The sequence below is a fragment of the Myxocyprinus asiaticus genome, chromosome 16 (assembly GCF_019703515.2).
Source record: "Myxocyprinus asiaticus isolate MX2 ecotype Aquarium Trade chromosome 16, UBuf_Myxa_2, whole genome shotgun sequence".
In the NCBI taxonomy this organism is placed as follows: domain Eukaryota; kingdom Metazoa; phylum Chordata; class Actinopteri; order Cypriniformes; family Catostomidae; genus Myxocyprinus; species Myxocyprinus asiaticus.
The window spans coordinates 17,620,198-17,646,227 of record NC_059359.1 but is presented as its reverse complement, the minus strand read 5'-3'; the positions used below and the strand labels follow the sequence as shown (position 1 = coordinate 17,646,227).

General features: G+C 37.4%; 2 protein-coding genes across 2 annotated transcripts in view; one reads left to right on the top strand and one right to left on the bottom strand.

The window, feature by feature from the left end:
* LOC127453921 (thiosulfate sulfurtransferase/rhodanese-like domain-containing protein 3) overlaps window positions 1-26,030 on the top strand; it is a 255,581-nt gene that overhangs the window by 212,541 nt on the left and 17,010 nt on the right. The gene's annotated exons all lie outside the window — the stretch shown is intronic.
* Window positions 1-26,030, bottom strand: part of me1 (malic enzyme 1, NADP(+)-dependent, cytosolic) — a 112,027-nt gene that overhangs the window by 71,658 nt on the left and 14,339 nt on the right. The window contains exons 2-3 of the mRNA XM_051720699.1: window positions 9,519-9,652; window positions 5,188-5,337 (exon numbers count right to left, since the gene is read on the bottom strand). Of these exons, the coding sequence (XP_051576659.1) occupies window positions 5,188-5,337; window positions 9,519-9,652 (284 nt within the window). The remainder of the gene's footprint in view (window positions 1-5,187; window positions 5,338-9,518; window positions 9,653-26,030) is intronic.

The following is a 26,030-nucleotide window of genomic DNA, read 5'->3' as shown; positions in this document are numbered from 1 at the left end:
AGGATTTAAAGACAATTGGAAGAGTTTTTGGGATAGATCTGACCTGCCAAACAGAGATGGACTCCGTCCCTCCAGAGAAGGTGCCGCTCTCCTCTCTAGTAATTTGGCTCGAGGTCTTAATAGTGATAGTATTTGACTAATTGGGGCCCAGGACAGGAAGCAAACAAACTGGTTAAACCGAACATCTGTTAGCTGCCTTGAGATGTCACACAGGTCACATAAACTACAATACAGAGACTATATTACCTACATATCATATAGAAACTGACTGTGTCTGTTCCTCGAACTACCAAACACAAACCCTTCACTAAATCATTTAGATAAAAAAAATAAAAAATGGAAGATAAACATCATATAAAAGTAGGGATACTAAACATTAGATCTCTTTCAACCAAAGCACTAATTGTAAATGAAATTATTACAGATCATAGTTCGGATGCGCTCTGCTTGACTGAAACCTGGCTTAAACCGGATGAATATATTCGTTTAAATGAATCTAGTCCCCCAGGTAATTGTTATAAACATGAGCCTCATCTGAAGGGTCGAGGAGGTGGTGTTGCTACAATTTACATTGAAGTTTTTTATGTTACTCAGAGGACAGGATATAAGTTTGTCTTTTGAACTAATAATGCTTAATGTGACACTGTCAGATATAAATAAAAAATCTCTGTCGTCGTTTGCCCTTGCTACAGTATATGGATCACCCGGGCCGTACTCAGATTTCCTTGGTGAATTAGCAAATTTTCTATTAGATCTTGTAGTTACTGTAGATAGAGATTTAATTGTTGGTGAGTTCAACATTCACATAGATAACGAAAATGACACATTGGGATTAACATTTATTGATATTCTCAACTCTCTTGGAGTCAGACAAAACGTGACAGGACCAACTCATTGCCATAATCATATGCTAGATTTAATTCTGTCATATGGAGTTGGTCCTATAGAAATTCTACCACAGAGTGATGACATCTCAGATCATTACCTCGTCTCTTGTTTGCTGCGATCAGCTAATGTCTCTCAATCTACACCACGCTATCGTTCAGGTAGAACTATTCTTTCGACCACTAAAGATCGCTTCACTAATAATCTTCCAGAATTGTCTCACATACTCAGTAAGCCAAAAAGTCGAGAAGAACTTGACGTAGTAACAGAAAATATAAATACTTGGTGTGTCTTCTCTAGCACTCTTCTCTAGCACAGTTTCGCCCCCCTTCGATTAAAGAAAAAAGCCTCGCACCATGGTACAATGATCATACTCATGCTCTCAAGAGAGCAGTTCAAAATAAATGGAGCGCAAGTGGAACAATACAAAATTAAACGTATTTCACGGTGCATGGAAGGATAGTGTCTGTAGCTACAGACAGGCACTAAAAGCTGCCAGGTCAGCATATTATAGCAAACTCACAGAAAATAACCACAACAATCCTAGGTGTTTATTCAGTACTGTGGCTAAATTGGTTAGGAATAAAGCATTGGCTAAACCAGGTACTCTGTCGCACCACAATAGTAATGACTTCATGAATTTCTTTACTGATAAAAATAGAAATCATCAGAAATAAAATTGGAATTATGCAATCAACTTTCACTGCACCTCAGAAAACAGTGTCTCATAAATTTCCTTATGAGCAATTTCAATCCTTCGTTGTCATAGGTCATGAAGAGCTAACAAAACTGATCAAAAAATCAAAAGCCACATGTATGTTAGATCCAATACCAACTAAGCTCTAAAAAGAGGTATTCCCAGTAATCTCAGAACCTCTTAATATTATTAACTCCTCACTATCCTTAGGATATGTCCCAAGAAACTTTAAAATGGCAGTTATCAAACCATTTATTAAGAAGCCACAGCTTGATCCTGGAGAACTGGCTATTTATAGACGGATTTCAAATCTCCCATTTATGTAGAAAATACTAGAAAATGTAATGTCATCCCAACTATGTTCATATCTACAGAGAAATGGTATATATGAACAATTTCAGTCAGAATTTAGGCCCATCACAGTACAGAGACTGCACTTATCAGAGTTACAAATGACTTGCTCTTATCATCTGATCACAGCTGCATTTCTCTTCTAGTGCTTTTAGATCTTAGTGCTGCCTTCGACACCATAGATCACGACATTCTCTTGAATAGGCTGGAGAATTATGTTGGCATTAGTGGACTTGCATTAGTATGGTTTAGGTCCTATTTATCAGACTGCTACCACTTTGTATGTGTAAATGAGGAATTGTCAAATCAAACAAAAGTTAAGTATTTAGTGCCACAGGGATCAGTTTTAGGGCCTCCGCTTTTATCCTTATATATGCTTCTCTCGGGAGATCAAATCGTGGAAGAAGTTTCCATTGTTATGCCGATGATACCCAAATTTATATTTCTTCTAAACCCAATAAAATTTCACAATTCTCCAAATTAGCAGATTGTATCAAAGAAATCAAAGACTGGATGGCCAGAAATGTCCTTCTATTCAATTCCGACAAAACAAAGGTACTAATTATTGGACCAAAAACATCTAAAAATAAGCCGCTAAAATACAAGTTGACTCTCAGTGGATGTACTGTTACGTCATCTTCTACAGCAAAGAACTTAGGTGTTATATTTGATACTAATCTGTCCTTTGAAAATCACATTTCCAATGTTTGTAGAACAGAATTCTTCCACCTCAGAAATATTGTTAAGTTACAACACATGCTCTCTGTTGCTGATGCCAAAAAACTAATTAATGTGTTCATGACCTCAAGACTAGATTATTGTAATGCATTACTAGGAGGATGTACTGCAAGTTCAACAAATAAACTTCATTTGGTTCAAAATGCAGCTGCCAGAGTGATGACTAGAACCAAGAAATCTGATCATATTAGCCCCATTCTATCGTCATTACATTGGCTATCTGTTAAATTTCATATTCATTTTAAAATTCTGTTAACTACATACAAAGTATGTAATACAGTAATACAGTTCATACAAAATCTTTGTTAAAACACTGGACCTTAACACTTACTTAGTTTACAAATTTTAAACCATGACTTGCACTGCTCACAAATAACTAATATTGGCATTATATTCATGCCATTTAGCCAGAGGGGAACTGGCCCCCACAGTGAGCCTGGTTTCTCCCAAGGTTATTTTTCTCCATTAACCAACATCTTATGGAGATTTGTGTTCCTTGCCACAGTCGCCTTCGGCTTGCTCACTAGGGTTCTAAATACAATTATTTAATTATTTATGTTTATACACAATTTACAATCATATTTAACCAAATTACACAATGATGACTTTATAGATAGACTTTATAGATATTACAGTTTCAATGTGTTTGAAACGATGCCTGTTGTGAAAAGTGCTATACAAATAAAAATGACTTGACTAATTTAACCACTGGAGTCGTATGGATTACTTTTATGCTGACTGTCTGTGCTTTTTGGAGCTTTAAAGTTCTGATCACCATTGATTGCATTGAATGGACCTACAGAGCTGAGATATTCTTCTAAAAATCTTCATTTGTATTCTGTAGAATGAATAAAGTCATACACATCTGGGATGGCATGAAGGCAAGGAGACGAGAGAATTTTCATTTTTGGGTGAACCATCTCTTTAAGCTAACTTAGTTATATGATATACATATTTTTTTTTTTGCTTTCAGTAGCAATTTTCTGACCTCAAATTCCCCATTCATTTTCTGAATGACTTCCTCCACTTGCTATTATTATCCAATTCCAAGATTCGCAAATTCTCTGTCCGAGTACTTAATGAAACTTGAGCATCAACCGCGAACCCAGGAACACACTGCTGCAGTGTTCAGTCTTCGGAAGGCAGTTACACCCAGCAGGGTGAAGCCACCTGCCTATCTGACACCGCCTCACACTGTGCATTTCATGCTGCTGTAATTGCCATTCAAATTATAGATTACTGCTTCACCCTGGTGGTCCTTTTGACACACACAAACACCCAATAAGGAGTCTTTTCTGATTACTGATCTTTGCTACTTTGCAGTATTTGTGCATACTGAATGTGTATGTGTGTTAGTGTATGTATGTGCATACAAGAAGGTGACAGAAAATCAGTTGGACTGTGTTGTATAGATACATTAGATATTTTAGATATTATATAGATTGACTAATTATTAAATTTCACTGTGTGCTTTGAAGCTTTAAAATCATGTGTTTTTCTATATTTATAATGAGTAGGAAGAAGAAGAATCAATTATTAACCAGGAAAAAGAGTAGATTGGACATTTACATCCTGAAAAGACCAGCTTAGACCACCATGTATTTCCATGCTGGCCAAGCCTGTTTTTTTATTGCAGTTTAGTCTTTTCAGGAAGGATGACACTGCTTGAAACAGCTGCTTATAATCTGCCCAAAACTAATGGACAGAGATAAAAATATAAAAAATTCTACATCATAATATCAGAGATAATGAATCTGCTTGGCATTCCTTCCAAATACTTTGCATTTAGGGAGACTGTGGAAAGATGTTGTGTAATGTTGAGTGTTTGTGGAAATGCTTTTCTCCTCAAAATTTCCCCTCATTTGAGGTTCCTAGGAATACCTTAAAATAAAATTGATGAAAACAATGAGAAGCCTTTAAATGTATTCTTGTACATTACATGGCCAAAAGTATATAGCAATCGTGTTCTGATTAACGGGTTTGACGTGTTCAATCATCTAGTAGAAAGCCTTCCTAGAAGAGTGGAAGCTGTTAAGGAAGACTCTTCACTCTTTAAAATACAGTGTCAAGAAGAAAGAAAAAAAGTCTGCAAAAAGATCATAATTTAAAAGATAAAATGGTTGCTAATTGGCTGTCAATCACATTGGTTACATGTCGAACCAGCACAGGAAGTAGAGAGGTGTGCATAAGACTAAGCTTATTTGTACTGGTGTACACTTCAAGGAGTTAAAGAATCTGACAGATTCTAATTTATACAGTACAAAAGATTTCTGTTATGACAGGTTGCATTTTCAACTCTCCAGAGAGATGTTTTAAAATTCCAAAGGCATTCGATTTCATTTCACTGGAGGCAAAATATTCAACCATTTGTAGAACAATTCAAACATACAGCAACAAGAAAGCTAAAAGAACGTCTGTTAGTTCGATGGGTGTGTATGCTTAGGTGAAGTGTTGAAGGAGAAAGAGCTGTGAAAACAAATGAAACAAGAGGGAAGAAATGTTCTGCAGTCTCTTACCTAGGTCTCCTGAAGGTAAGGCCATATTGCTGACATGCTAGGCCAACAGTAGGCGTGTACACAATGGGCATGAATCTCTCTACATCTGAGGTCAAGACCCGATAGAACAGCTTCTCATTACGGTCCTGAAGGCCCATCAGAAAGACGTATCTGTTACAGGGTGAAACGTAAATAAAGGAAACGTAATTAAGGTATATAAGAGTACATTTTACAATAAAATACCACATATGCTAAAAGAAACAATAGGACAGAGGATGGAAAGAATCATATAAAAGCAACTAAAGCCAGCAGTAGAGACACAGGGTACTGAGAGTACAGACCCTCTACATCAGGACATCCTGGGCTTATATTGCTCCACATTTATTAGGATAATTACCTAACCCACCTGGGCACCAAAAACTGGCATCAAAGCCTACTTTTTTCCACCACAAGATTTGTAAAGCCAGAAACATACTGTTCGCAAGTATGCATATGCAGATTTGAGCGTTTGGCCAATGCACTGCCAACACACAGTCCGGCTGAACATACATAACGTGCATTCTTGGGTTACTATGGCAGCAATAAACTTCAGTACTCAAGAGTTCCCTTCAAAAGTTTGTGCCATTAAACTGGATGCAGACTATACAGACTTTAACATCCTGTACTTGCTCAGCAATGTTCTCTTCAAACTGTTACTCTGCCATGACAGCTCCCCTTGCAGCAACGTTAAGAATGCAATGTGTACTTGCATTGTGTTATGAATTGCAGTATGACACATTTTGAAATGCATCAATGTACCAAATCAAGTTTCCATAATCAGAAGCATCTGTGTTCACATACTTTTGTAGAGTACATTTTGATCTTAAGTCAGTAAGCTCTTGTGCTTTTGCAGTGACCAGGGGTGACTTAATCCAAAATCATTTAGAGCTGTCATAGACTAATATTGCCAAATAGTTTTGAATACTTTACTTTTGTATTGAGTCTATTAATGACCCATTAAAAAAAAAAGTCAAAGTTAATCTACTTTCTTTAGCCCTGTGTCATGATACTGTCTGGAATGCCCTCTCATTTCTGTCTGTTTTTTTTGTGTGTGTGTGTGTGTGTGTGTGTGTGTGTGTCTGTGTGTGTGTGTATTGTGTCTGAGCACATGGCTAGGTCTTTGTTTGTGTTTGCCATGTGCTCTCCCGACTCCGCCTGCTTGTTTCCCTCAACCACACCTCCTCATCTAGTCTTTTAGTCTGTGATGAGGAAAAAGGTGCCTTTGGTTGTTCCTTTCAGGATACTCAGCCTTACAGTCTCCATATGGTTAGTATTAGGGTGGGGATTGGGTTAGGGCATCTGCTGCCTCCCAGGAACAAACTGAGTCCCCTTTGTACAACGTCCTATTTATGTTAATTGGTTTCACTGTTAGTCACTGTTTCTAAGTCTGTTTGATCTAGATGAAATGCTGTTTAACTATATCATTTGCCAGATGGTAAGAGATCAAACCGCTAGATACTAATTTATATACTACATTAAACAAAATTCCACGGCATTCAATTTAATGTGTATTTAGTAGAATTAATTATAAAAACTAATAAACAATAAAAAAAATAAAAATAATTAACACATTTAATCATGTCCCCTGACCCATAAGTAAATTTGTAATAACTTTCTCACAAGTAATTATCAGTTAGACCTCAATAGAATGGAACATGCAGGAGTTGAGATGTGGTAGAAGAACTATTTTTAACTTGACACAGTGTCTTAAAAATACAGCAATCATGGAGTGAGAAAAAAAACGTTAAAAAAAAATAGCACATACGAGAATGCATTCTATGTGAACAACTAATACATTTTTGGTTAAAAACGCTAATAAAGTTAAAAACGCATTGATTTTGCTAAATTTACCTCATCCACATGGAACGGTGTTTTCCGCATATTTTGGAATATTATGACGATGGGAAACGGAAAACAGTTTTTACCTGAAAAAGTGTGTGCGTTCGTGGCCTAAGTCAACTTTGGATAGACTGACAAACTCAACTGCAAAACTGGATTAATTATTTGTGATTAACTTAATCACTATATCATATAATTAATTTGATTCTTTTTGTAATCGCTTGATAGCCCTACTAAATACTAAAGAAATGACTCAGATTGGATAAACAGAAGTAAAGACAGACTTGATCAAACAGAGAGGACATGAAAATGACAACAAAAGAGATCATCACACCGTCCTATACAAAAGTCTTGACCATTTGCTGCTACTCAAAACAAGATTATAGAATAATTGCTGGTGTTTTCCCCTACTAACAGTATATCGAAAGTTTTAGGAAAAATACGCACAATAATTCCCCCAGAGATCTTAGATACAAACTCCTTGTTATATAAATCTTTTCAAAGGTAATATGTTCAAGTTTTACATCTGCCCCAAATTAACAAGACCACGTCACATTCCCCATCAGTGCGAGCAAGATTTCCATCAAGGCGGGAGCATAATGTCTATCTTTTTTTGGCAGTGTAAAAGCATGACACAGTCTGATGTTTACAAGGACTGTAAGGTATACAAGGTGGGAAATTAGGAATTGCCCTCTACTTGACAGTCACGGCTCTGAAGTGACAGTCATGATACCTAGGCTGCAGTGCTCTGACAGTTTTTTGTGAAAAGTGTGAGTGATATTTTTGGCATCTCGTTACCTCACTGCATCTCAGGGGAATCAGCCAAATGGCACTTTGGATCACTACATTTTGAGATACAGCTCAGTTAGAATCTGTCTTGCTTTTTTTTCCTCTCTCTGCTGAAAAAATATGCTGCCGCACTATTCTAAAACTGTATGGATTCCCAATAAACTGTTGGAAGTACTGGTTTTCACAGAGTTTCCAATACCATTCCTACAATATGTTGCGCCATTGTGTAATGGAAGGCAGTATTTCAAAACTAGGTGTTTGGTCAATGTTAACAAGCGACTAGGGAACATTTTCCTTGCAAACTGTTAAATCAGAAATGCTGCTGCTCAGGCCACAGCTAGATTCTCGAACTTTCTTGCTTGCTTTCTTGCTTTTTTAGTTTTTTATTCTTTCTTTCTGTCTTGACGTGTAGGGTTTTTTCACTTGAAAAAGGCCAAAGCCTTGACACTGCACAAACAAATGATTTGAATGGATAGGTATGTGCATTATTTCATGAACCGAGTTCTGTTCACTCCACCTTGTTGTGTGTTCTGGAATGTTTAGCCACCAGTCCTCAGTCATGCTGACAGTTTGTGCCCAACCTTTAGACCAAGGCTTAGGGCAGAGACTGGTTTCAGAGGCCTATGCTGCACTCTTTCAAAAGATCGTCAAAACTTGTTGTGTGTTTTCTCCCTATTCTACACAAATGAATTGTTCATGTATTTTTTACTTAGTTTGGCTTTGGCATGTTGCCTGGCCCTTCTCTAAATTCCAGCAACTAAATATAAAAATAGTTCTGAAAGTCTGAAAAGGACTGCTCAAACTATGAGCAGTTAATAATATGAGTGCCAGGGTCAGGGTCATTAGTCTGCAGAGCAACCCATCCAGAAATAAATTATCTCTCTGTGTGGACAAACCAAAGACTTATGTGACTAGCATAGCCTTGATATATGACAGAGGCATCAGTTCCAGAAAAGACACGGACATACAGGCAGACAAATAATGGGAATAGAACTCATGCCACTGTTGGAGAGGGAACAGCAGCAGCTAATGAAATATGCAGAAATGTTAACTGTAGAGATGTTTGAAGAACTTTTGATGTCGCTTTGATTATCCTTTTTATGCACCATCAACCAGCGGGGACATTTAACTTTTCATGTCTCTTTGCTGTGCAGTCCAAAGATGAGGATAGCAAAAAAGTTAGAGGAAAAAGAAAGCATCGTAGGACTGCTTACATTCTTGCTGCAAGAATAGATCAGCAACAGTATTTCTTACAGTATATATATATATATATATATATATATATATATATAAAACACCTTTTCTGTGAACTGATAGGTGTGAAATGTGGTCAGAGAATATAGATTGATATAGAGTACGAGTTATCATATCTCGCCTGCTGGAAAAAAAAAAACAGCTTAAACCAGCCTAAACTGGTTTGCTGGTCTTCGCTGGTTTAAGATGGTCAAACTGGTCTCGCAGCCTGGTCAAGGTGGTATTTTACTGGTTTAGCTGTTTAGCCAGCTGCTCTCCCAGTTAAATCAGCAGACAAGTCCTCAAAGCCCCTCTTAAACCAGCAGTCCAGACCAGCTCAGATCTGAAAATCAGCTTAGGCTGATTTAAACTGTTTATTTATTTATTTCAGCAGGTTGTCAATGTAGTTATTCTGAAGGCATCAGAGGACATCAGTGTCCTCATTTACTCACCTGTCCAAGTCGTCCTTTTTCAGCTCGTAGTTCCTAAGGACTCGTAATAGCTGCACATCCTGGCTAAGAAAACAGGGAGGCAACAGGCCATGAATGCCCAGCTGCAAGCGCTCTTCCAGGGAGAAGGCCATTCCCTGCGGAAAGGACACAGTATGGTCACTGACAGTCATTGTAATAAATGGACACCAGTGCGCATTGCTAAGTTTAAGTTAATTTAAATTAATTACTCTTTATGCATTCCATGGAAATATGTGGACAAACTCTCTCTAGTGACTACAACTAATAAGAAACATACAGTATATACCCTTTGACTTCATTTCAATAGTCAATCTTTACTCGACTATGCCTCTGCAGCTGTATTATTAAAACACTGTTTTGAAAAGCTTAAATAAATCCTCATATTCCCTCTCCGTTTTCTCTCGGAAGGCTGGGATGACTAATGAAGCCTCTCATAAGTGTTGTTCTAGAGTTCTATTCCTGTCTCACTGCTTTTTTGACAGGGAAGTCTGTAATACAAGCAAAGCCATTGAAAGGTAACAGAGGTCACAGTTGGCTCAGACAACAGTGTGATACACAGAACCACAGAGACACCAGCACAGCAAAAAGGGCAAGCCATGACCTTTGACATTTACCCTGGCCCTGAACTCTACAACACAAATGCCATAGCCAGGGGGCCCTGACTCTATGTTGCCTGATTCCACATGTGCACTGCAGAGCAAGCTTGTAATCCACAGAGATGGAAGGCCATGCAGGAATCTGTGGATATCTGTCAGGACCACAGCTGTGGATGGCATTGTTTGGGATTTGAAAGCAGCCTGCCTTTTCCTTAATGATAGTCTTCATCTTTGCCATGCCTCTGGCTGCTCCTTTAGAGGAACCACCTAGGTCCACAAACCCAGAGAGGCTGTGCTGGGTTTGCTTTCAAAACATGTCCATGTGAGCTTGGCTCTTTATTTATTTTATATCTGGTTATGTTAAGTGGTTTCCTTGTAAAAATGATTTTGGCTTTGCAAGCACACAAGAAGCCTAATCTGCACACGTGCAATAAAATGTGGTGTGTTATTGACATAGACCAAAAGCAACTTGCAATAGAAAGGATTTTATTGCTACTTTTCAAGATAGGCCTATAATTACAATGTTATATTATTTTAATTTCTGCACTCTGATTTTAGATCAGATTTTAATTAGTCTATGTGGAAATGAAGGAGATAATCTCACATTTATTAATATAGACCTGAATATAGACCAGCACACACAACACACACACATTAAAAAAAAAAAAAAAAAAAAAGATTGATTTTCATTGCATTAGAAAACTGAATATCAAGCCAAGTGACATCAGCACACAAATGAGGCTAGACATTTTCTTAGAACTAACTTCACTTTTCTTGGCCATTTTTGTAATACTTCAATTAACTGGTTCCAAAGTCATTTTAGTGGATGTATGGCGTCTGTTCCCCTCAAGTTCACAGGGGTCCTAGCAGAGTAACCACAGGTACATCTCATCACATTAACCATACACATATTTTGCTAAAAAGAAAGAGACTAAGTACTTTTGTGTTCATTTTGAATAGCACATCTATTGTTTTATAAATATCTATTGTTTTATAAATATAATTAATAATGGTTATGCTTGATTGTTTTGCTTGAAAATGTGCTTGTGCTTCTTTACAATAAATACCATAACACAATTCTAACACAGTTATGTTCATACATTTTTCAGTGTGTCTTAAGACACATTCATACACAACATTGTGGTAATAGTTTCCAGCAGCACAATTTAAGTACAGTAAATGTGCCTTAACTTTTCCCAAAGTTGTATGTTAAGCATTTTCATAAACTACATTTAAAGAATGTAGACAGTTTAAGTGCCAGACTGAAAACTTAAGGAATTACAGTTTTACAGAGGATTTATCTTGCCTAAATGTTTGAAAAATTGCCTATGCATTTTTCTAGCCTCCTCCACTACTGATCACTTATTAAAACTCCCTCTGAATTATTGCCTATTATGCATCATTTACTGGACCATATACTGTATACGTGATAGCCTCACATACAGCCAACACAAACTGAACAATATAACACATGGCATCAAACAGCACGCAACAGCACTGTTTGGCTAGAAAGATGTCAAAAATACAGAATCATTACTGCGAAGCCATTTGATGTTATTTGTAGAGTATATTCTGTCTGTCATCTTGTGACACTAACTGCAGTGTGCCACTGATGGTCTGTATTTAAGGGACTCTAAAAGTCAAGGCCATCCTGCCAGGTCTGAATTGCAGCCTTTTTAGGATTAAAAAAGGACATTCTATTTTCTCGAAAAGCTGGTGGTTTGATGAAGCATCCCTAGATACTTATGATTATGTCACATTTCATTTCTGCTGGTTTGTTAAATGACTAACTATGCAGTGTATTAGAGACTGGAGATCTGTTAAAAGTATTTCCAAGACAATGCAGTAAATTACAAGTCAAGTTCTAATTTATTGCATTTTGTTTCCTTTCCAAAATAAACCTACTTTTACTTTCATTTCTGTCTGAAAGGTGATGTGTCTAATTTTTACGATGTTAAAATTCTCTCATGTCAAGTATGTCAACTAAATGATTTGATACCAACAGCAAGGACAGGTAAGGACCGCAACAGTCATTCCCACTGAGAACAGCTCTACCTAATCAAATATAATTACTCAGACAGCTCTCCACATACTGAATAGTTCCTTGTGTCAAATGTGTAATGGAGACATTGATGGAACTGGGCCCAAACGGCAAATTAACGTCCCCAACAATGGAGCTGCAGGCGGAATTCCGAAAGTCAGCGTCCACAGGCTCAGGACTGCCATTCTGATCAGGGCCACGGATGGCTGGACTGGAGAAAGTGCTCCGTTTGATGGCATGCATGGATGGTAAGATTAAAGCAATGAGCTCCAGAGCTCCTGGCGGGCATGGCGTGGGAACTAGTGAGGAACTTGGTGCTCTTAAGAACGACTCCATGTTGCCAAGAGAGAAGACGCCAAATGAAGTGACAGGCTCACAAATCTTGCTCTTTATATAGAAATGTCCACAATACAATTACACAACAGTAGCACTGCTATCTCAAAGCGATAGGATAGGAACAAATTTACCCAACTAAGAGTAAAAAGAGTGAAAGTGAAGGTGATAAGTCTGTATGAGAGTGGAACGGGGGGTGTTCAGATGGATGTATCATCTAAAAGCATTTAGAGTCAAAATGCAATCAAATGCTCTCATCATAGAGCCTAGCATTTTTTGTTAGCTCAGGCTGTTTGAAAGGCTTTGCTTATTTCAGCAAAAAAGGGACAGGCAGGGCAGGAATGTGTGAATGGTTCCACATGTCCAACAGACCACATTAAAGAGTGTGTTGAGTGCCAATGTGCTATGCCCACACAAGCTCATGCAAGGAGAGTCGATATGCATGCCAATCTTTAAACTCATGATCAATGACACCACCCCTCTACTTTCGGCCATAACCAGCCCCAACCCAAACACACTGCAAAGTACTTAGAAGATCATTGTGAAACAACATAAAAAAACCTTTTTTGTTTTTTTGGACACAATAAAAGTTTCACAGCCTACAAGATTTGAAGCAAGACATCTTGTTGAGGAACTTGGGAATTCCAATTCAAACTATTTTATTTGAATCCTGAAATTCCCAGTACTCGTAGGCAGAAAAAAAAAGTTAAAGCTGCTTTAAAGAGACAGCCAAAAAAGTACCAAAACAGAAGAAAAGTAAAGCTGTGAAAGGTTGTTCTTGAGTGGAACTTTACAGTAATGGAGAATACACAAGGATTTTTGAAGCACATTATTTGCAGAATTCTCTGCTTAATGATTATCACAGAAAGTCAAGGCTTATATAATGAGCCACTTCTGCTGATGTAATAGTGTTCTCACTGATGTGAAAACTAGAGCTGAACCTTCTACATAACCTCTGTGTAATAAGATCACACCCTTAAAAGTTAGAATGTGACTTTTCTTATCACAATTTCAGGGCTGAATTAATGTTCTTGGAGTGAGGCCAGAGAAGTTAAACTACACTGCATAACCATGTCACACACAGAGGCTAACATTCTCACACCAGCCATAACTCCCTTCTTGTTCCAACGCAAACCACTGTGTGAAATTAAGCAGGGGTCATTATTTGGCCCATGACAGATTCTTAGAAAAAGAAGAGGACGTGAGAAAGGAAATCTTTTATGTCAGTCTCACACACATTGGCTCTCTTTCTCTGTCCTAACTCTTCAAGTAACGTCCTTCATCTATGCAAAACAAGTCCATCATGTCGAGAGAATGCTTTGGTCTGACACAACAGGAAGCCTGCCATTCAGCAATAGCTAGCGATCAGAGTCCCCGGCTCTCTTTTGTCACTGAAGTGTACTGATCACATGACCCCATGCCGGAACAAACAAGGGATCAGAGAGTGGGTGCTACTGTACTGTATATGGGAATGTGCTCATCTGTCATTGATGAGAGAGGATGTTTTTTTCCAGCAGTCTGAGGCACAAGCCTTAATCATGCCTCTTGACCAGCATATGTTGTGTTTTGGATGCTGGTGTCCTACCAGTCCTTTTTAAGTAGCTGGTCTATGCTGTTTTTTTTTCAGGGGGGGTTCAGCAGAGAGTATTAAATATTAAAGCCGCCTCCTGAATATTAAAGTCACGAAGTAGGAGAAAGTAGTGTTTTAAGAGTGTTTCTGAACTGAGAACACTTTTACAGATTTTTTGTTTTAGCCCTAATGTTATGATCGGGTTATTTTGACCCATGTAAAGAGTTAAAAATAGTGAAAAACTAATTGTAATCTTGTATTTGATCATAATGCATTTGGATTCTCCACAACAATGAATAACTTTTTTGATGATACTTTTTACCATTTATGCAATGTTAGCGTGTTCTGGGTGGTTATTAGGGTGTCGCTAGGGCATACTAAATGGTTTCTATATGGTTGCTTACTGGCCCAAGTCAAAAGAGACCATCCCCAAGTTTCCAAGATATACTAATTCCAAGTGTTGGGACCTTTTCAATGCGAGTCTATGGCATTGCTCATTTTTCGTTTGAAGGCAGACAGTTATATTTTGAAATAAAAATCTTTTTGTAATAAACCATGATTCTGCATTTGTTTCCAAATGTGTTTTTCAGTGTGTAACTATTATGATCAGTTTTTATTTTTTTCACTTAAAATGGAGTTTACTGTATATCTGAAAAAAAATAATAATTGTACCACTACAGACATATAGTTAGCACACTTTTCAGATGAAATGCTGCTATAAAAGCTTGTTCAGTTTGAAAAAACAAGCCAATGTCAATGTCCAGGTTTATAATAAAAAAGGAGGTGTGCTGTATATTTTCTGTACTCTATCTGGATCTTTTTTGACCTGAACAGAAGAGTTGTTAGGAATTTTTTTACTTTGTAATTTTGAAACATTTGTGAATTATGGATTATAGAGGACACTTATAAAGGGTAAAGGAGCAGACAAACAGCCTAGAGCTTCAATGGTTGTCAGCATAATGGAGACTTATGATGTTAAAAAGAAATGGTGCCAGAATTTTTCACATGGCTCTTGCAGAAGCAGTCACAGGGCACAACTCAGACTAGAGACCATTCCAGCTGACCAAACACGGAACGAATGAACACATGCTATTCTCATAAACACCCCCACCACTCACCATCTCTATTAATGCCACATGCATCTTCCCACGCTCTTAATTTAGTCCACAAGCTACATCATGGTCAACCCAAGCCAGAGCTGCTCAAAGCACCAAGGCAGAGAAAAAGGCTCAGCAAGGAAAAGTGACTAATAAGACAAAAGCAGTAATCCAGTGTTAATCAAGGATGCTGAATAACAGGGGGCCTGGGTATCTCAGCGAATAAAGATGCTGACTACCACCCCTGGAGTTGCAAGTTCGAATCCAGGGCATGCTGAGTGACTCCAGCCAGGTCCCCTAAGCAACCAAATTGGCCCGGTTGCTCATGAGGGTAGAGTCACATGTGGTAACCGCCTCGTGGTCGCTATAATGTAGTTCTCACTCTCGGTGGGGCACGTGATGAGTTGTGCATGGATGCCACGGAGAATAGCGTGAAGCCTCCACAAGCACTATGTCTCCACAGTAATGCGCTCAAGCATGATAAGATGCAAGGATTGACGGTCTCAGACGCAAAGGCAACTGAGATTCGTCCTCTGACATATGGATTGAGGAGAGTCCCTACGCCACCACAAGGACTTAGAGCGCATTGGGAATTGGGCATTCCAAACTGGGGAGAAAAGAGGAGGAAAAGAAAAGAAAAAAGGATGCTGAATAACAGCAAAATAGGAGCAAGTTATCACATTGTCTTAACATTGACCTATACAGTACAGTAAAGTGGGTGCTGTGATGTGGTATAGAGGTCAAAGGGATATTTCTGTCTGTCTTTCAGATACTCAACCTCATGTTGTTTCAAACCCATGTCACTTTCTTTCCACTGTGGAACACAAAGGGACTTACCTAGCAGAACATCCTAGCTGTTCTGTTTCTGGTCACCATTTAATTTCATTGTATGGAAAAGAATTACAATGAAAGTGAATGGGGACCAGGGACAGAGCAGCTTGGACATTAAGCCAAACATCATCTTTTGTGTTTCACTAAAAGAAAGTCAGATGGTTTGGAACATCATGAGTAAATCAACACAGAATTTTCATTTTTGGGTGAACTATAGTTTAAAATCTCAAGGTTGGTAATTGGAAGGTTGCTGGTTCAATTCCCACAATGATCAAGCTATGAGCAAGCCACTTAACTCTTTTTTTTCCAGAGGGATATCAACTGCAATACGTTCATCGCAATCCACAGCGACATTGTTTGAATGTCGCTGAAATTAATCCCACCGGCACTGCAATAAATAAAAATTCTAAAAAAGATTTTAAAATCATCCATAACCAGATGATCACAGTTAGACACAAACAGACAGACACAAACAAACATGCAAGATGCATCAGCAAAAATCAATGTGAAACTTCTCAAATTGATACTACTCCAAAACACATCAGCACAAAGCACCAAGTGAAGAAATCCCCCTCCATCACTAATGCACTGTCTGGCTGCAAACCAGCCTTGTGTTTTATGAATTGTGATGTCTCAGTCTATTTGGTAAGAAAACATGGTACCAGGAGCATGACTCAGATTCTTTATTTCTTTGCTTGTTCATTTCCACAGAGATGAGTCTGTACATACACACTTTAAAATCTAAGAGTTCACAGACAAAACCCAAGCATATCTGCACAAACACACACAACACAATCACTGACCCCACTTATGTCTTGACACCAGCAAAGAGAAAGGGAAGACAGATATGCGATTTTGAGCCAGAGCAAAAAAAAAAAAAAAAAAAAACTGTGGTAGAATAGATTGTTAGGGAAAAGCCTATGCCAAGGCAAACACAGATGATCTCTTAAGAGCAACAATAGAAACTGCTTGCACAACATACACAAAAGTTCCAAATTAAAGTAATTCTATTAGTCTCCTTTTGGATGGTCAAGAGGTCAGGGAGATTACATAGTTTAAACATTCAGATAAGGACCCAGATGGAAAGTAAACTTCATTGAACAGTCAAGCTCAAACAGGGTTGGTGACTTAAATGACAGCAACAGATGAAAACCAGTAATATTCAATGAGACAGATGCCAATTGGGGATAACACCTTTCATATTGGAGAATGTAGAAAACTTGACTTCACCAAGATGACTGGGCTTGTCTGAAGAGAATTAAAGACTTGGCTAAGCTAAACAGGAGCAGAACAAAGACCGGAGGACATAATAAACAAACTAACAAACACAAAACATAGGCAAACAAGACTGACTGGAGACATTCAGAGAATAATCCCGCAACAAACAGCATGCACACCCGCATGTGATGGAGAATATAAAGGGTAACAAGGCACAGGTGGAGATAATTAGCTGATGGTTGGCGTCAACAAGCATTTCTAGGAAAACGCTGATCATGCCATTAAAGTGCCATACAAAGGTAAGAAAGGCACACCAGACAAACACACAGGGTGAACAGGGAAGATCTAACAGGGACCGTGACAACAGGAGATTACACAGCTAGCTTCTTACCAAATAAATAAACACATTTCCATGAAATATTGTTTGGAATGTATTAAAAATAAAATGATTTTAATATCTTACTTGTAGGTTAAAGCTTCCAATAAGAACAACAGTCCATTACACATACAAAACAATCAGCCTGGCAACAAGACAAACACTGCAAAATTATTACAATATTAATTTATATTAATCTGAAATCCAAGTTACTTTTATATGTATTAATTGGCTAACATTAGACCAATCAGAATCAAGTATTTCAGAGAGTAATGTAATATGTTGTGATAATATTTTAGTCTAGTGGAAATAGTATTTTAGTCTACACTTTATTAGGTACACCTGTACACCTACTTATTCTGCCTCAAGCCTCAAGGTTCGACGTGTTGTGCATTCTGAGATGCTGCTTACTACAATTGTACAACAGAGTGGTTATCTAAGTTACCGTAGCCTTTCTGTCAGCTCGAACCAGTTGTGCCATTCTCCGTTGACCTCTCTCATCAACAAGGCATTTCCGTCCACAGAACTGCCTCTCACTGGATGTTTTTTGTTTGCCACTATTCTGAGTAAACTCTAGAGACTGTTGTGTGTGAAAATCCCAGGAGATCAGCAGTTACAGAAATACTCAAACCAGCCCGTCTGGCACCAACAATCATGCCATAGTCGAAATCACTGAGATCACATTTCACCATTCTGATGGTTGATGTGAACAATGAGCCTGTTTACATGCACACCAATACCAGGGGTGAACTGGGAAGAGAAATCGGCCTGGGATTTTACATAGAAACTGGCCCAAAATTTGTTGGGGGGGGGTGTTATTGTCGCTGTCCTTTTCTGCATATCGCTGCCCCCTTCGGCATATCGCGGCGCCATTTTGTGGCCCGTTCTGCATAACGTGGCGGCCCATTCGGCCATTTCGCGGCCGGCCCACCGGCCCGCCCGGTTCTCCCGATGGCCAGTCCACCCCTGATCGGCCCCAAAGTGCGTCGGCCCACCCGGTATGCCAGATTACCAATCCAGCCCTGACCAATACGCTGATTACTCTCTAAAATCATCTTATTTAAAAAAATCTTACAAGGCAAGAAATCCGCATTTACATGACATTTGAAATAATCGCATTATTCTCTGCTTTTGATGTCACACCGTGAAGAGGCATGAGCTCAAAACGTGTGCACATTGGATGAGCCGGTAAGAACACCATGTAAGGTTTTTACATGGCATGCAAAATCGCTATAATGGACAAAGATCTACCCATGTCGATCGGGTTAGTCAAAAGCTATTTATGTCCTTTATGGCAATAAAGGAACGCGGCTTATTGCGTTTACGTGACCGCGCACATTGTCAGTTTATTAAGCATAAATGGTGTAAGAACGTGCATATAAACACACTCATTAACTGAAGTTCCTGACCTGTATCTGGATGATTTTATGCATTGCACTTCTGCCACACGACTGGCTGGTTAGATGAGTAGATGTACAGGTGTACCTAATAAAGTGGTCGGAGAATGTATATTTTTAGGTCTCCTTTTTTCTCTGATTGCTTCCCCTGTACCATTCGGAGTATTTATATGTTCTGCCAGTAACAGAGTTCTAATACGGCAGCCATCAGCTACAAGTAAATGATGTCCTAAAACCTAAATATTTAATTTTAATTTAAAAATATTATAAGTCTTATGTAACCTACAGTTGAATCTTAAAGCAAACTGTCAAACGCAGAAAGCCAGCACAAGACGTTTTAAGTATGCTTACAGCTCCACAAGGAACCCAATAATAAAAACTGCTGTGAAAGAATCCTTAATATTTAATCTTTCACTTAATTATGTATATCATGATAGTCTTTTCCTACAGTTGGATGAGCAAACAGTCAAAGGCAGAAAGACATCACTAGATGAATCAAGAATGCTGACAGCTCATCAAGAAATGCAATGATAAGACTCCTTTTTATGTTTATTTTTTATAAGAGACATCACTATTGGAAAGTATTTGTGAAGTATTTGTGTCTGTGTGTGAAGAAGAAAACAACAAAAGAGAGATGAAGCATGGGAAAAACTTCTGTTTACAATTCTTTGATCTCTAAATCAAAAGGTGACCTAAGCTCCTGGACTTTCTTCAAAACAAATAATGACCTGAGAAAAATGTTTGACCCTGGAGAAGACAAATTTCTTCCTGTTTAAATTTCTTTCTTATGACTGCAGCAAGCTCACTTTAAAGTTTAGGGATCTGATTCTATGTCTCAGCTGAAAAAGAGGTAAGGCTGCAAACTTTTTCCAATATAGCATTCATAGCTCTGGAAGAAAGCATAATTCCATTTTTATACCAACTCCTGCCACACAGCACTGTTTTTACATTATTTTCATTAAGTTATTGTAGTTACAAGAAGAATGAGGCTGACAGGTTGGCATTGCTTGACAGTGGAATTTTGCTGCAACACATTCATTGCCACCCATTTCCAAAAGTCTTTGACTTTGAAATGTCTTGTTGGAGGATTCTGATCCTGATGAGATTAAAACTTATGTTTTTATCTGTAGCTAATGGCATGGAAAAAAAAAAAAAACACTCAAGAATGCACTTTTCATAGAAACTGGATTTGCATTTGCTGAAGGAAATATCCATGCTTGCAAGGAAACAAAATAATAGTATTAAAGTTTTAGGTAAGCTTGGTTCTGCAAAAATGAAATGCTGCATAGTGCCACTTTGCTTTTGTCATATTACTTAAGCACACCTCTTGTTTTCCTTCAACTGCACACAAGAACAAACACAGAGGCACTGTGCAATATAAAGGCAGCTATAGCCAAGTAGATATGCAAAGTAGACAAGACCAATCACAATTATGTATGCAAATAAGAATGCAATTCTTTTTGCAAATATTCTTATGGCACCCCAGAAAAGAGATGCATTCAATGGGCGCTTCGCACAAATTGAGCTGAAAATGTTGGTTGTGGGGTGGAAACATCCTATTTCCTACAGATTATTGGAGGTTTGGGCTTCTTTAAATTTCCATCGGATTGTTGGTTTAGGAAAAACTCCTTTGAAATGAAAGATTTGAAAATAAATCATAATATTTCACCATCATTGTTATCTCGTCTACTCTATTACACCCAATTGACCCACAGTTGCTGTTGGCTGCACACGGCCGTTTGTAATTTCTATAGTGCAATCGCTGTGACACATGTGAGGTAAAATATGATCTAACCATGACCTTATAAGGTAAAACGGGAAGAATGGGATCCCGTTTCCATCATAGCAGCTCATAAAATAGGCTACTGTTTGTGAAATAAAATAAAAATAATGCCATACTGCTGAAATTATGTCTTTGCATGTATTATGAATGCAGTAACTAACAATTGTCAAATCAAAAATGGCTTATAAAGTTTGAACATGGAATATGATGATGAATATGATGATATTTAAGTCAAATATTATTTACTGTATGTGGGTTAAAAATTTAAGCTGAAAAGACACATATTGTGGGATCTATTGTTGTAAGTGCACAAAGTACAGAGCTACACGCTACGACCGTGCGCAACGTCTTATCCAATATTTGTGAAAGCGCTAATTCTAAGTGCAATTTTGTGCCAGCACAAAGTGCAAATGGGCATGGGTGGGAGTGTTTGCACTACTGTGGATGTAGGCACGCAAAATGTGGGTGTATTGTATGTAAATGAAGTGGTGCAAAACGTAATTTTCAATTTTCCTAAGAATTTGGTCGTTGCGCTAAGCCATTTCAATACCACCTCTTTACTCAGCGCAAAGTCCAAATTCAGTTCCTGCATTTGCAGTTTGGAGATTTCACCAGCAGGTGGTCAGAAAGTTCATGTCAAAATTCTGAAAGTACAGAACATCAAATAATGTCCTTGACGATCGCTGTTGAAGCCGTTTGTTGAAACAAAAAATTATGAGATTTGCGTTACATTTTCTAGAGGTCATGGTTTATTTTTTCAATTATTATTATTATTTTTATTGTTATGTTTAAGTCACTGCAAAAGTGGCCGGTGGAAGGAGAGAGAAAAATTTGGGATTTCACTAAATCCACTTGCGCCTAGACTTAGCACACGCTTGCACGAAAATACCAACACTTCATGGCAATGCCCATTGACTTTGCGCTATGGGCATTGCCATGAAGTGTTGGTATTTTCGTTTGCGCTGCGTTTAATGCTTGCATGCTTAAAATAGGGCCCTGTATGTCTGAAGGTAGTTTTATTTTCATATGCCACAATTCTCAGGCTTTAGAAGTGACATGTCTGACATAGTCATACAGGCTAACTGAATCAAGTTAAAACTTGTTTTCTGATAATTCAGAAAGAACCTACATCATTTCTTCACTGTAAACCATAGATAACCCTTTATTATAAATTGTTATCAACATAAACAAACATTATTAGTCATTTTACATGCACGTTACCAGGCTCGAACATAGTTCTTTTATCAAGAAAATTCACGTTGGATCATAATTTCTTTTTTCTAGTAAGACCTTTGATATTAGGGCAAAAATCGAATTCTTGATAATAATTCTTGTATTGTTTTCCTGTAAAAATATCTAAAAATCCTTAAAAACAAGATCAATTTGAATTATCTTATTTTAGAAACAACACTGCATAAGATATTTAGGTTTTTCAGAGAATGTATTTTTAACATGTGTATTTTGTCTTACTGTACTTGCAGAGTTTTTATAGTCAAAACAATTAAAAAAAATATACCAGTGCTGAAGAAGTAATCCAAAGTATTTAGAATACGTTACTGACCCCGAGTAATCTAACGAAATGCGTTACAAATTACATTTTACAGCATGTATTCTGTAATTTTAAAAATTTCAAAAGTAACCTTCCCAACCCGTATAACATACATATATTGTGTGTTATTTCCAATATCCAGTTTTTTTCCCCATTGTTTACAGAGTCTAGGGTCACAGAGACTTTCAGTCTTTTGTTTTTTTTATTTCAGTGAAATCATTTTATGTTTTTCATTTAATAAAAATTGCTTGCATGACCATTTAAATTTATGGGTTTAGAACAGCCCTAACAGGAATGTTTGAGGAATATCAATATTGTGCTGTTTGCTTTTATTCAAGCTTTAATTTCTTTCAAGATTCCAATGTGATGACTAACATGTACACAAACACAGAGGCAAAAGGGCAGACAAGCAAGCACATACCTGTATCTGTAATACAATCAAGATTTATTCTTGTCTATGAATAAGTGCTGTGGCTAACTCACTGTGAGTGTACTAATGATAAAGTACACATCTGCACAATGGAGATTTGTAAAAAGCTTTATCAGTCTAGTTATAATCTAAAATCACTATTCATGTTTGGGAGTACAGCACAGCCACAGACCAGCTAATTTTGTAAAAAACAACAACAATTCAATCCATCTGTTTTCTGTGAGGCTAGTAAAGATTTAACAGACACAAAGTTCGCAAAAGATACTTCCCTTTTGTGATGAACTTTAATTGTTTAAAAGTTACACTCTGACTTTTGACCCTGCCATGTTAGGTAAGAGGATTGTTAAGGGGTTGCCATAGCACTGGGACACAAACAGATCATGAACAAGTGAAATTCCCCTTCCTCTGCATCCATTTCTCTTTTCAAAACGGTCACAATGTTTAGCACAAAGGCAAAGAGATCTTAATCTTTCAGTGAAGCAGGGTCAAAGGAAGGTCGGTGAACTTTACTAGTCTCATTCTGTACAGCAAGAGAAAAGTTTACAGGCCTGGGCTACAGGTGTAGCTACAGAACAATCAATATAGCCATGCTGAAAGGTCATTCCAAACAGAAATTCTAATAAAAATGACTCTTAAAGTGAGCCACAAATGACTGTTAATTTTGAACCCCTGTCTTTTCAGTACTCCAAACCTTTCACAGTGGATGGTAAAGTCTTTGAAGGGAATAGTGCTTAGGAAAAATCACTGCTGAATGGAACGCACCCATAGTGTTGTGTAGTCCAATTCATTTTAGTGAATCGGTTCGTTCAGACGGTTCATGTAAATGAACTAATTCAAATAAATGATTTCCTGATTCACACGAGCCTCTGCGCAGACGTCATTTCGCTTCTTTTTTTTTTTTTTTAAGTGAAATATTTAGTTAATTGCTGCAGTTTATCACCATGTTTTTGACTCAATTATAAATTATAAATAAATTATAAATATATATGTTAAATTTAATGTCGTCACTATTTGTTTTTTTTTTTTGTTTTTTTGTGCCACACAATACTGTTCATGTGGCACAAAAGCATTATAGATCTTTTTAAATACAGTACATACCTTTATTTAAGATGATATTATTCCTAAATGTGTATGGACTATATACTATATAGCTATATTTATATTATTATTGTTATATTTTTATTATTATTATTATAAGTTGATATAATTTAATTCTGTAATCAGAACTTCTGATTTAGAACCACAATTTTAAAGAAGCTGACCTAAAACTGCATCTCAGTCTCTCACACTGACACAAAGGATATGACGGACGATTGCACCACATTTCATTTCATTACAAAAAGCTGCCCCATAAATCAGACTTGGTTAAATAGCCCTGAAAATGGCTGAAGGCTGATGTGTTGACTCAAGAGGAAGAGACAAAAATGCAAAACATTGCACTGGTTTGTGTTCCTCTAACGATTTTGAGGCGAATGTTTAAAGCCTCGTATTTTGGGCCCCTTGAAAGCTCAGGACTCTAAACTGTAAACCTTGTATATCTCTGGCTAAAAACATTTGAGGGGTTTTGTTTGGTCTTTTTTTATTGCATGTTTAGATGTTTTGTTTTTTTTTTGTTTTTTTTTTTGGTGTATATTCCTGCTCATGTCTTTATTTACTGTTGTTTTTATATTCATTTGCTCTTGTGTATTTAAGTCAGAAGGGGTCCAGGTCTGGCTGGTTAGCTTCAACAGTTAGCTGCTGCTAGTAGATGAAGTAACTACATCATTATGCAGGTAAAAAGAATGTTTTCCAATTGACTGCCATTCAAAAATGGCTGTGTATTCTGACAAAACACATCTATTACAAGCAACACATAATTTGCAAAAGTTGTCTTGAGATACCTAAGATGACAGCAACATCCAAGGATGTGCTTTCAAAACAGCCTTAACGTCTACGTTGATGCAGAAACTTTTAGGTGGGTGGGCCAAGAGAAATTATAAGACCTGAAACCTTTTTATTTTTTCATTTTTCCCTTTTTAATGTTTAGCTAAAAAGACCAATTCAACAACATTCTTGTCTATGTACATTCAGATATATTTTTTTTATTTTACATGCGTAATATATGAAACGATAGGAGGCCTTGTGGCAGAGAACAGATATTTATTATTATATGGGGATTCAGGGGATTTTCCCTAGGCATTTTTGAAAATGTAAAAGCAGAATGGACATTTTTACCATAGAATGGACCAGTTTTGGTAAGCACAATTTGCCCTGTCTTTGGGCGGATGAAAATGGATACAAATGATGGAAATGGGTATTGCCACTTGACTCCACTATGGTTTACTGACAATAAAATGCATTTTTTTCTCTGATCGTGTCACTGCATTGCAACTTTACTCTCAATAAAGTGGGGGACAGATGATGCTGCTGCAATAGCGTGGTAAGAGAGACAAAGCATAAAGGAATCAGGTTCCGAGGTAGAGAAAAAAAATATTCTGAGCTATCGATGCCTGTGACTTGTTTCCCAAAGTTATTATATAAAAAAATAATAGCAATAAATTCACCCATATGATTTTTGGAAATTACATAATTTTATTTTATATATGGGGAAAAAAGAGGCTGGAGTTTAGAAGTTTTGAGAACATATTTTATCATCAAAAATACATATGATATTTGTGATTAACATTATCTTAAAAATAAAGTGAATGGAGTTTAGAATTTTAGGAGTTTTGAAAGCATTTTAACATCCAAAATATTTAATTCACCATCTTATGTGAACTCGATCTGGTTTTGATGAACAGGTTAGAAGTTATTGAAATATATAGCCTTATTAATACAATTCATAGCAATCGATTCACACATATGACATTTGTTACAACTATTTTATTAAACAGGGAAAATAAAGTGGTTGGAGCTGCTGCACAAGACAGGATGCCCGTCAACTGAATGCGCATCTCATTGCCGCACCTGGCGTTTACAGTGTAAATAGCTTAGTTATAATGAAAGCAATCTAGTTTTTTGAGTTGCTGTTGTTCTGAAAGCTTTGATGCTGACATTATCCAGCCCAACAGCCCCTGACGTTAGCGGTTTGTGGTTTGAGACCAGCAAGCATTTGGCTCTTGGTGGAATAGGGGTATTAGACAATGACTGGGTGGGTCTGAATGGCCACCTAGGCCCACCCGTGGCTACACTAGTGCATTGTTGCTGTTTAGTGGTATCTAAGTATGTGGGTTATTTCAGTTTGGAAACTCTTATGAGTTGGAATGAAGCAACAGTACCTCTGATCATTACAGA